The sequence below is a fragment of the Dermacentor andersoni genome, chromosome 8 (assembly GCF_023375885.2).
Source record: "Dermacentor andersoni chromosome 8, qqDerAnde1_hic_scaffold, whole genome shotgun sequence".
NCBI classification, from domain to species: domain Eukaryota; kingdom Metazoa; phylum Arthropoda; class Arachnida; order Ixodida; family Ixodidae; genus Dermacentor; species Dermacentor andersoni.
In genome coordinates, this window is record NC_092821.1 from 14,463,430 (window position 1) to 14,475,597 (window position 12,168).

At 48.4% G+C, this 12,168-nt stretch overlaps 1 protein-coding gene across 1 annotated transcript; it reads left to right on the forward strand.

The window, feature by feature from the left end:
• The first annotated feature begins 11,148 nt into the window (after positions 1-11,148).
• Positions 11,149-11,822, forward strand: LOC126526599 (putative nuclease HARBI1). The gene is made up of 2 exons (XM_050174455.1): positions 11,149-11,577; positions 11,670-11,822. The coding sequence occupies exons 1-2, from the start codon at positions 11,149-11,151 to the stop codon at positions 11,820-11,822; spliced, it is 582 nt and encodes a 193-aa protein (XP_050030412.1).
• Positions 11,823-12,168: the final 346 nt, after the last annotated feature.

The following is a 12,168-nucleotide window of genomic DNA, read 5'->3' on the forward strand; positions in this document are numbered from 1 at the left end:
CAGGCGGATATTCTGGGCAGACATCTCTGATTCGGTTATGCGGTGCACGACAGACTGGTTCGAGAAGGATTTGATGCTGACGGGCAGCATTCGAGATGTCGCAAAGCGCGAACGTGACGCGGTTTTAACAGTTACCCCAGCTCCTGACTTAGCTAGCTGCTCGATTCGGCTGCGCCGAGGGAGTGCTAATGGCCATAGCGCGCATCGATCATTTGATGCGGCAGGTGGTTGCTAACAAGCGATGTGCTGTATTTTCGCACCTGCGCGAAGAATCGAATAGACGGTATGTTACATGCGCAGGTATGGGGATGCCGCATGTAGTGCGTACTGTCAAAGATCACGCTGGCCCACCTTCGGGACCGCGGACCTAAGCGAGAGGGAGAGCGGCGCGCAGCAAGAACCAGCGAGGAGCGTGCCGAGGAGGCTGCCCGTAAGCGGTGTGCTCGAGCGGAAAGCACGCCAGATCGCCAAGCGATAAATGCTGCGCAACTACTGAGGCATTACGACTGAGGCATTAGGCTGATGCTTGGATTGGTGCTAATGCGCGATTCAGCCGAGGCTTGGTGGACAAAACGTTTGGTTTTATTTGGCGCGTGTGTGAGCGATTGTGGTTTGAAAACGACATATCGGTTATTTCGAACATTCGGGACGTGGCAAAACGCGACACCACGATTGTGTCGTTGCCCCCCCCCCCCCTCCCCCAGTGACCTTTGTGTATTTCTTTTACGATTCCGCTAGAAGCCCACATTCACAGAGTGGAATGGCAGCGAATTTTTACGCGTCCGCCACTAGGGCTTGCCTATTACACTGTTAACGGAAATAGCTCCAGGTGGGTGTAGAATGCCTGTCCTCTAGCGGTCCCCCGGTTGGGAGTTCATTATACTCGGTATAATCGGAGTAGAATTTTTCTCCGTACGAGCGAGTTTTTGCGTGGAAACATGGGACTTCCTTTTCCTGTCTTTTCTAACTTTTTTACTTTGCACTGGGCGGAGTTTTTTCTCGTTGCAACGGGACTATAAAAATAAGCATTTATCTTAATATTTGTTGAACTGCAATCCCTATATCGGGATAATCGCAGGGTAGGAAAACGAACTAAGCAGTTTCACAAAACAGACAAAATGTTATCAAAAAGAAGCAATGGTGCAGGTTGAAGCTCTGCAGCGTCAAGCTCTGCGCGTTAGTCTGCATGAAGATTTTTGTATGCAGAGGCTCGTGGTAAAATTTCGAAGTATGCACAAAAGACTGCGTCAAATTCAACGAAACATGTCAATGAAAGCACTTAAAGAATGACATAAACAAACATTTGAGAAACGTCCGATGCAGAGCTTTGAAGGACATCCAACGTACACGCGACAAAGAAACAACTGCCAGTAAATATAGCCACGATATTGTGCGCTTAGAAACCGCCTAGCGAGCTGCTGTTCTGTTTTCAGAATTACTCATCTGCTCGCTCGTGCGAGACCTACCTCTCTGAAATTAACAGAAGACCTTAATGAACACAAAGCCGTTCATGCAGAATAGTAACAAAAAAGTTAGTGTCGTACTTTTACAAAATTAGCATGCCATTTGGTGAGGGCTGAAACGACTTCGCACACTGCTAGCGTTCGCGACCAAAACTTAGTGGGTTAGTTACAGTAAGCAAGAAAAATGTAAATGCGTGTGCTTCATGGCACAATTAACTTCCTGCGATATAGTGATAGCGTAGCAAGAATTTATTACGTCTGATTGGGTCAAAGGAACGATACCACAGCAATGGAAACACGCTGTGATAATCATGATTCCGAAACCAGGGAAGAAATTTACTTTAGACAACCTTAGGCCCATCTCTCTTACATCATGTCTAGGAAAGGTGTTCGAAAGATTAGTAAACACTAGACTCCAACGTCATCTTGAAGAAAACAACTTATTGGCTCACGCCACATCTTTCAACACAGGACATACTCTTGGTTTTCAAAGAGGAAGTATTAACGAACGTCCCCAAGGCAGGAGAACACATTGTCACGGCTGTCGACAGAAAAGGGGCCTTCGACAACGGAAGTCACAAAGGGATACTGGATGGACTTGCAGAGACCAGCTGCGGTCAAAGGACATACCAGTACATCCGAAGCTTCCTCAACCAGAGAACAGCAGTTATAAAAGTAGGAAACGATGAATCTGAAGTCATCCATCCTGCTAACAAAGGAACGCCACAGGGTGCGGTGATTTCGCCTACACTCTTAACATAGCCATGATTGGACTAGCTAAAAACTCCAAGAAATACCCGACGTCCGTCATTCCCTATATGTGGATGATATAACGATGTGGATAACCAAGGGCAACTTGGGAGAGAAGGAGGAAAAGCTTCAACGGGCAACCAATATAATAGAAATATATACCCAACAAAGAGGACTCCAGTGCTCGGCGGAGAAGTCAGAACTCATTCCCCTCTCAAAAAACAAAAAACAAAAAACAAAGAACTGACCCGAGACTCAAACTCGAGATCAGGCTGGAAGGGAAAATAATTCCTGAGAGGTCAATAGTAAGAGTGTTGGGGATGTGGCTGCAATCTAATGTCAGATATTTCCACACTTTAAAGACGATCACAAAAACAACGCAACAGATTAACCGGATGATAGACCGTGTGTCTCATAATCGGACAGGAATGGGGGAACAAGACACGCTCAGACTGTTCAAAAGCCTGGTCATTAACAGACTAATGTACTCCCTACCTTACCATACCATGAACAGGGAGGAAGAAGAAAAGGCTGATCCAATAATAAGGGTGGCATATAAGACAGCCCTGAGGTTGCCACGCAACACTACAAATGAGAAGCTTCTAGCCCTGGGCCTCCACAATACATTTCATGAGCTGGCTGAGGCCCAACTCATAGCGCAGAGGAGTCGATTGGTGCAAACGACAGTCGGCAGAGCTCTTCTGCAAAGAGTCGGCCTTGGAGATTGCATACAAATATACCAAAACGCCAAAGGTCTACCCTGCCAGATTAGAGCTTTGTATGGGGTATCACCAATACCACAAAACATGGATCCGACATTACACGCAGGAAGGAAGGAGAAAAGCTAGGGCAGAATACATAAACAAAACAACAAAATACTTGGACACTGCACGATTCACGGATGCTTCACCATATCGGGCCAACGCAAAGAATATGGTGGCATTTGTCGTAAACCGTAAAGGTAAAATTACGGCCTGTGCTTCGGTTTCCCGAGCAACCATTTTAGAAGCCGAATAGATAGCCATCGCCTTAGCTATAAGAGAAGGCATAGAGCGCAATGCTCCCCTAACAATAGTCACAGATTCTCAGGCCGCATGTAGGAACTATCAGAGGCGACAAATCGGCACGAGGGCACGCCGGATACTTACCGAAATCAACAGAGACCTTGATATCAGGTATACCCAAACGATAACATGGGCTCCGGGACACGAGGGTGCTACTGGGAACCTCAATGCAGATGAGGGGGCTCGAGGTTTCACTAATTGCCGAGCTGCCCATGGCAACATGGTGGAGGACCCGACACCCATCGATCCAAGTTATGAAACGATCTTGCAACACTACAGGGAATTCAGAAGGCTCTACCCAGCCCCGCATAGGAACCTTTCAGCCGTGGACTCAGCGACGTTACGCAGGGTCCAAACGGACACATACATATACCTGCATAAATTGCACATATAATACCCAACAGCATACAAGGACATATGCCCGTGGTGTGGGAGCACACCAACGCTCTACCACATCACATGGGAGTGCACAGCTCACACAGAACAAGAAGATAATAACACAAGAGCGAGGTGGGAGGCATTGCTATCCAGCTCCGCCCTCGGGGATCAGCTCAGGCTCGTCCGGAGAGCAGAAAGGATGGCGAGGGCTAGCGGTGCCTTGGAATAGGGGCCCGACCACACGGCGTTACCCCGTTTTAGGGGCAACGAAGTTCTTTCTACCAATAAAGTTTTGTTCTTCTTCTTCTGAGCATGACCCGTAGCAGCCAACCTAAGCCGAAAAGTGCGTACTCATACATTTCTTAGACAGCAGTATTCGCTCAGCATCCAAGCAATGTCTCTCGGTTCTGAAAAGCAGCGACATCGCTGATCAGTCGAAGAAACCCTCACATTCGAAGCCGAGGGCTCGCCACCAGGTGACCGAGCTGAACGGACGTGCGCCTTTTTGTCTCCCGACAGTCACTGCCTTCCTTCTCTTACTTTGGGCCTTAGGGCCCAAAAGTGGCATCGACCATGGCCATGGATGACCCAGAGGCAGCTTTCAACGTTCCATTACCCGAGGATATGGAATTACAGCAGTTTGAAGGCGCCCTAACGCCAGAAGATGCGCCAACCCTAATGAGCACGTCGACAGACGCCATAGTAGACACCATGGCTTCGAGGAAGACGCCGCTGCGTCCTCACGTGAATCCATTCGCTCCACTTGCTGATCCTGAACCACAAAGTGGAAGCAAAGGCAAGTGCGATGATTTACTCGTCTCAAATCTACTCATTGTACCCACCTCCAGGCATGGGCAGAAACGCACACGCGGAACACTGTCCGCGATAGCTGCAGCTGCAGCAGCTCAACCCAAAGCTGCGCTTGGTCATGGCGTCTCCCGCTACAGCGGCAACGTGACGCCAGACTTTAACGCGTATGACTCGCACTCGACGGCTGCTCACGAAGATGACAGCGAACAAGGAGCATGGAAGACCGTCACATTTACACGCCGCGATCCAGGGAAGAAACAAGCGAACGCGCGCGTTCAACGCCATTCATACCCTCACATTGTGATCCTAAAACCTCAAGAGCCATGGAGATTGGTGGATGAAAATTCCATTGTTATTGATAACGCAATCTGGAATCACATGCACAACGCTCCCTCAAGGGATGAAGGGGACGCTGACCCAATCGTTAAGATCAGATACTTGGGCAGGAGTAATCAAAAAGCGGTTCACTCCGATGATCGCGACGCGCGAGATGCCTTGTTGACTTTATTACAGCTTCCAATAAATGGCAAGCCAACTGCATTTTAAGCATAGGAGGCCATACAAAAGGATCAAATCCGGGGCATTATCCGCAATGCAGGAGGTTTATACGCTCCTTTGCTGTCTGTGAAGACAGCTCCGACGCAGATAGCCCATATACAACGTGGCTCAGCTAATCAGTTAAGTTAATGCTTGCGGTCACGGTGGGGATATGGGGGGAGCCATCCCGACCGCGATTTACTGGAACTGCCGTTGCCTCAAGAAGAAAAAAGCGGACATAATTTTACGCGGGGACCAGTTGCATAACAGTCCCAGACCCGCCGTCTTGGCATTGCAGGACGTGAACTACTTTATGCGATGCTTACCATGATACGAGGGCTATGGCTTCCCCGATGACACCGACACACTTGCGGGCACAGCTGTGTATGTGGATCAAAGACACCCACACAAAGCTCGACACTGAGCCTTGGTTTTCGAATATTGCTAACGTTACTGGATGCCGGATTCAACTAGCGTCCGAAAGAATAATTTTTTTTGTGTAAATACGTCTCAAAAGCGCACGAAAGAAGACCAAGTGCACCTCGGTAGACTTCTGCTACATACAACATTTTCGGAAGATATATCCCAAGCGTACAATTCTGAACTGGGGAGACTTCACTGCTCAGCACATAGCTTGGAAAGATAATAGGAGGAGCCCACGTGGTCGTCATATCATGGAGTAGCTTGACCATTATGGACTAGCGCTCCTTAATCAGCCGCAATACCATACGAGGCTCGGACAGGACACAATGCAAGCAGACACGACACCAGCCCTAACATGGTCCTCGAGACCCAGAACCTGCCAACGGAAACTTCTAGAGGACCCTCTTGGCAGTGACCACCTTCCATTTGCTATCACAGTGAGAACAAATGGTTCGTCGTGCCGTCCGTCATCTTACAAACGGGATTGTAGGATTACGCACTGGGAAAAATATCGAATGCTGCTAAAAGAAAACGGCCCAATTAATGATCTTGACTCCTTAATGCAAGCTATGATGCGTGCCAAGCACACAGCAACTAAGACGCTGCGGGCTTCTCCGGACCAACCAGATCCCGATAGGCACCTTCTGCATCTATTGAAGCGCAGGCCCAGACTTTGTCTTCTTGTCGAGCGAAGGGCGGCCTCTGGACACTACGAACTAAACTACGCCCTCCACAAGACAAAATCGAGAAGTATACGGGTGAGCTAGCTTCCTAGTATGGGATGCAGGTGCGCGACCAAATCAATGGATCGACTAATTCAAGCAGGGCGTGGGCTATATTTAGATCTCTTGAGCACCGTAAAACCTCAGACGCAGCAGCCCGTGTTGCCTTGAAAGAAGGCATCACCAATGCCGAACTCGCAGAAAAAGCGGCAGATACCTTTTTTGCAAGTCAAATAGTACCCTAAATAGAGCCTATGCGAGGGACGATGCCCAAGACGGATACGATAATCTAAACCAGCCCTTCACGGCCAGCGAGCTCGAAGGCTCCATACACAGAATGAACTCCCATCGCGCGCCAGGGGTTCATGGAATCATGGCAGCGCACATCCAAAACCTTACCGAAGGATGCAGAATTCCTCTTCTGGCAGAGTTTAACCGTACATAGAAAGAAGGAACTCTGCCCCAAGAATGGCGCCACTTGACTATCAAGCCTATTACGAAGCCAAACAAGCCACCGAACTGTCTGGAAAACTTAAAGCAGGAGACACACGGTACGATTCGGCGTCCAATCCGACGTGCGGCGCCGCATGCTCCGGCATGCGGCATACGACGATTCGGGGCACACGGTGCGTGCATCCGAAAGATCGAGCGGCGCTTAAGCTCCGCCCAGATACAGCCCCCCAGATTCACTTCATACCACGTCGAGAAACGCAATATAAACAACTCTGCACAACACTGCTTCGCTTTACGCGAACGCTGCCAATAAAATTATGCCCCTGCTAGTGACGGCACACTTCACGACGGCGCGTTGTCCACTGACGGCTCCGCCAACAGCAAGTGATAGGGCCGGTAGGCCTAGCTAGGTGGACGCTGCGGCCGACGGCGCTTGCGATCCAACGCGAGCTCGTCAAAGAGCGCTTATTTTTGCCAAAACAATTGACACTGCACACTTAGGTCGCCCGTAATTAAATACAATTGGTTTACTCGACGCCGTCGTTGCGAAGGGCAAACGTACAAGCGAAGCGAGCAGCCTCGCCCAGACGGTCGGTGTGTGCTTTCTGCCCGCGAAATGCCCTCGCGTCGCGGCTCCCGATCTCGCCAGTAGCTGGGTGCTAGTGTACTAGGCGCATAACAGGCACACGTTCGAGATAATGTTACTGAATTGGTAACTATTTCGTGTCGGAAACAAACTGCAGCAGACAAGGGAAAAAAAAAACAAGGCTGCGAGAAACCGGCCAGCCAGCGCCGCCTCCGTGGAGGGAACGTCAGAGAACGTCACATGCCAGCCACGCTGTCATTGGCTGCGGCCAAACGACGGTGCGGTTGTCGGACGCGTCGGACGATGAAAATCTGCCCGGTTTGTCGCACGCCGGACTTCCGATCCGGCGCTTCGGCAGGGCAAAACACCTCGATTCCGGCTGTCGTTCTGGCGCGTCGGCCGCCGGATCGGACGCCGGATCGGACACCGAATCGGACCGTGTGTCTTCCGCTTAAGACCAGCTTCGCTTACGTCATGTCTGTGCAAACTTTTGGAGAGCATGGTGAATGCAAGGTTAATATGGTTGTTGGAGGCAAATTGTCGTCTGCCTCACACTCAGAACGGATTCCGGTCTGGTATTTCTACTCAACATATTATGCTCCGCCTAAAAGAGGATGTGCTCGATGCCTCGTTATCGTGTCCTCCATAGTTGTTGCGGTGGACATTAGGAAAGCTTTTGATAGCCTACCCCACGCCTCTATCATGCAAGCGATACAAGAAATGGGCATCAAAGGCAACATGCACAAATGTATTGCTGCATTCCAGCCGTACAGAGCGTTCCAAGTTCAAGTAGGCAGCGACCTCAGCTCCTATCATCATAATGGGGTTGGAGTCCCACAGGGAGTCGTAATCTCTCCAACATTATTTCTTTAGATTGAACAGCAGTCGCAACAACGAGAACGAACGGTAATTCCTGCTACTTCTAATGCCTTCAGATTCTCCTAAGCCGCTTCCTCGTTTCTGCGCGGTTCCCGTCATCTGCGCCCTGTGCAGTTCATACATCGTCATCTGCACAATTACCTGGCACGTGCTTCACTTTCCTGGACCACGTTGCGCTTGCGCTACCTTGACACGGAGAGGATATAAACGGATCCGTTGTGGCTCCAGCTTCATTGAGCATCATTCGTAACAACGACAACGAACGCTAATTCCTGCTACCTATACTGCCTGCAGGTCGGCTTTGATTTTTCGTGGAACTTTCCTACGTCACGGTTCTTTTTACGACTGCTGCTCATCGGTTCTTGGTTTTTTGCTGGTGCTACTTCTTCTGCTCTGAGATACCTACTAATGCTGAGCGATGCAGAAAGATTGAGCGACTTGTGTCCTTGCTTGAGGGCAAACTGGATCCTGTTGAAGAGCTTGCTGTTAGGATTGTACAAAAGCTTGAAGACCAGGGCCCTGGCAATATTTCTGCACTTTCCGATAGTGTACGTTTTATCAGTCAGCAGTATGAAGAAACGGGGGCGACGTTTGATGGACGGGGGCGACGTTTGGTGGACTGTCCGCTGCAAACAAGGCTTTTACAGCACGATATGAATCCCTGGCAAAAAGAATTGCATCAATAGAACAGTACTGCAGGCTGGACAATGTTGAAATGAAAGGCATCCATTAAGCGCAAGAAGAGGATTGCTCTGCCATATTGAATACTGTCGGTGATGCAATTGACTGTGAAATTGATGTGGTGGACATTGACACAGCTTGAGCAATTACTAATTTCGGCCACCAGGTTTTCCACTCAAGGAAGCAGCTCCCCCTTAGACCATGCCTTCCCTAATATTTCGCCTTCACCAGAGTCTGGTGTAATTGACATAGACATATGAGATCATTACCCAGTATTCGTCGCTTTCAAACCTAACCCTCCTAGGTCAGATCCCTGTTATTTTACGTCTCGTCTTTATAAGATAAACTTTGTTGATGCAATAGACAAAATTGATTGGACAGTTATAGCTACCAAACTAAGTTCAGAAGAAGCACTTCAGTTATTTTCTTCTTTATTCTTAAAAGCTGTTCATGCTAGCACTGTCACTGTTAAGTTGAACAATTTTAATTTCTGCATAATCCTTGGATCACTAATGGGCTACTAGTGAGGATGAGGAAAAAGAAAACATGTATAGGAAGACTAAGAAACAGTCTTTCAAAGTAAATTTAGCGTTACGCTATAAAAATATATCAAGTTATTGAGTAACTTATTAAGGAAATCAAAAAAGGCAATATTACGAAAATGAATTGGTTAAATATAAGTGTAATAAAAAAAAACAATCACAACTTATCAACGAGTTTTTGAATGTACCGCATTCTGGCAGTTCCACTGAAAAAGTAATTTACAGTTATCTAACCATCACTGACTCGCCCAGCGTTGCTCGTGCGTTCAGTATCCATGTTCCTTCTGTTTATCATAAGAGCCAATGCAACCAATCTTTCTTTTTGTTTCCTGCAACATCTGAAGAAATCCTTATTGACATTTACAACCTAAAGAAGAGAAGTCCTGGTCTTGATGGAATTTCCGCACTTCATCTAAAGCTCGTTGTTTCGACTATTTCGGACGCTTTCAATAACTTAGCCTTGTGTTCAAAAACGGTATATTCCCTAGAAGTTTTTCCTGTTCATAAAAAGGGTGACAAAGCTCAAACTGGTAACTATCGTCCTATATGTATTTTACTTTACATTGGTAAAGTTGTAGAAAAGTTAATACTTCGTCTTATTACCAGCTACTTTAACAAATTTAGCTTGCTGAAACCCCGTCAGTTTGGTTTTCGTTCAGGAAGCTCGACTAACTTGCTTTGCCAACATTAACTGATTATATCCGACATTCACTTGATCTCTGATACTTAGTTGGCTCGGTCTTTTTAGACTTTACTAAAGCCTTTAATACAATAAACCGCAAAGTTTTGTTTAATATACTGCAGTGGATTCGAAGTTCTGTTTCTGCTTTTAACATATAAAAAAGTTATCTATTTACTTGTGAATTAACAGTGTACGCAGGCGGGGCTTTCTCTGAAAGCAAAATTATTAACCAGAGTGCCTCAGGGCTCGATTTTAGGTCCACGATTATTTTGCATGTATATAAGTGATTTATCTGAGTGCCGTAATTATACAGTACCTATATTATAAGCAGACAATATGACTGTTGCCCTCTGGGATAAATCATTACTTTCGCTAACTTTGAAACTAAACAGTGTTCTGTCAAAGACTGCTGATTGGTGTAACGCCAGTTTTCTAATTACAAACCCTACGAAAACGCAATTCATTTTATTTAAGTCGTCACAGAGCATTTACCTTACTCTCCGACCATAACTCTACATGGGCATGACATTCCTGCCTACACTTGTGTTTCTTTCCTCAGCATCAACTTAGATCCCCACCTTAAGTTTACTAGCCACATTGCACACATGAAACAAAAAACAGCATATGACATTAGGGTATTACTCAAATTATGTGCATTTTTTTCCAAACAAGCATTATTGTGGTTATACTGGGGACGTATTCTGAAACGTTCGCCGTCGCCAAAGTTTCGCCCTGGCCACGCCTCCGCCAACGGCGCGCGCTGAATGGCTGATTTGACAAAACCGGAAATTCACATGCGCCACCTGGTAGTTCCTGTCTACGTCATTTTCACGTCACGGTGTCATTAGGTGCTCTGGACATATATTGAATAAGCGAACACGTCTTTTGGCGTTCGGTTGCTGGTGGAGTCTAGTACAGGGTAGGTAGGTGGTAGCGTTTAGTGGAGTTTTTGATGGCGTGTTGCACGTGTTGTTTCCAGGCGATTATTCATTGATATGTTGTTGCTGTTACATTGTGTTCCCTTGTGCAAGTGACACGTGTGGGTGGCAGTGTTTTCGAGCAGCGCCATGAACAACGCACTGCTCGCGTGGTTCCTCGCGCGACGGCGGGAACAACATACCCACTCCAGCTGTGACGCCTTCGCCATGAGGGGAGAAGCTTTTCGGCGCCATTTCCGGATGACGAAGAGCGCCGTCCGGCTGCTTTGCAGTGAGCTAGCCCACTTGCTGGAGCCGCTGACCGCGGCGGGCCTGAGCGTTGAGGACCCAGTCCTCTGCACTCTCAGGTTCTTTGAAACTGGCAGCTTCCAGTCGTCAGTCGGCAGTGAGGCGACCATCGACATGTCCCAGCCATCTGTAAGCCGCTGTATCGCAAAAGTCGCGTGGGCCATTGTTCAGGTTGGCAAGGAGCAAGGATGGGTGGCCTTCCCACGCACCGCCAGCGAGCGAGCTGCAATTACGCAAGGGTTCTTGCAGCGCGGCAGGCTCGGCGGCGTGATTGGGTGCGTGGATGGCACGTTCATCGCCATCGTCGCCCCGAACCTGCCTCCTGCGCAGAAGGCAACGTATTGGTGCCGGAAGGGTTATTACGCACTCAATGCAATGGTGGTAAGTTGTAAACGAAATTGCATGTAATGGAGCAACAATTAATGGACAGTCATTGGCATCAACGTCACACAATTGTCTGCACTGTGTTTCAGGTGTGTGACTCGGACTTGAGGGTCCTTCACGTTGACCCGCGATTCGATGGGTCGTGCCACGACGCGCACGTGTGGCGGCACGCGTCGCTTCGCCGGCGCATTGCCAGCGGCCACATTGCCGTCCAAGACAGAGAGTACCTTTTCGATGAGTAGTAACGAAGTCGCTCTCAAAAGAAAACTGTACTCGATGCGTGTGTATGATGTCCTATGTTGCGTAAGATGCCAGAAATACGAATACTCCTATCTTTCTATGTGCAGGCGACAGTGCCTACCCACTAGAGCCGTGGCTCTTAACACCTGCGCCCGGCCACCCTGCCAAGCACACACCGGAAGGGCGCTACAACGCCGCGAACACTTCCGCAAGGTCAGCGGTGGAGCGCTGCATTGGCGTCTTGAAGAGCCGCTTCGAATGTCTGCAGCGGCACCGTGCCTTGCATTACGGCCCCAAAAAGGCAGCTATGATTGTGGCAGCCTGTACGGCACTGCACAATCTGTGCAT

Excerpts from the sequence above, each read along its gene's own strand:
- LOC126526599 (XM_050174455.1), top strand. The coding sequence starts at position 11,149 with ATGACGAAGAGCGCCGTCCGGCTGCTTTGCAGTGAGCTAGCCCACTTG. Across the intron at positions 11,578-11,669 it reads ACGCACTCAATGCAATGGTG|GTGTGTGACTCGGACTTGAG; the intron begins GTAAGTTGTAAA and ends ACTGTGTTTCAG.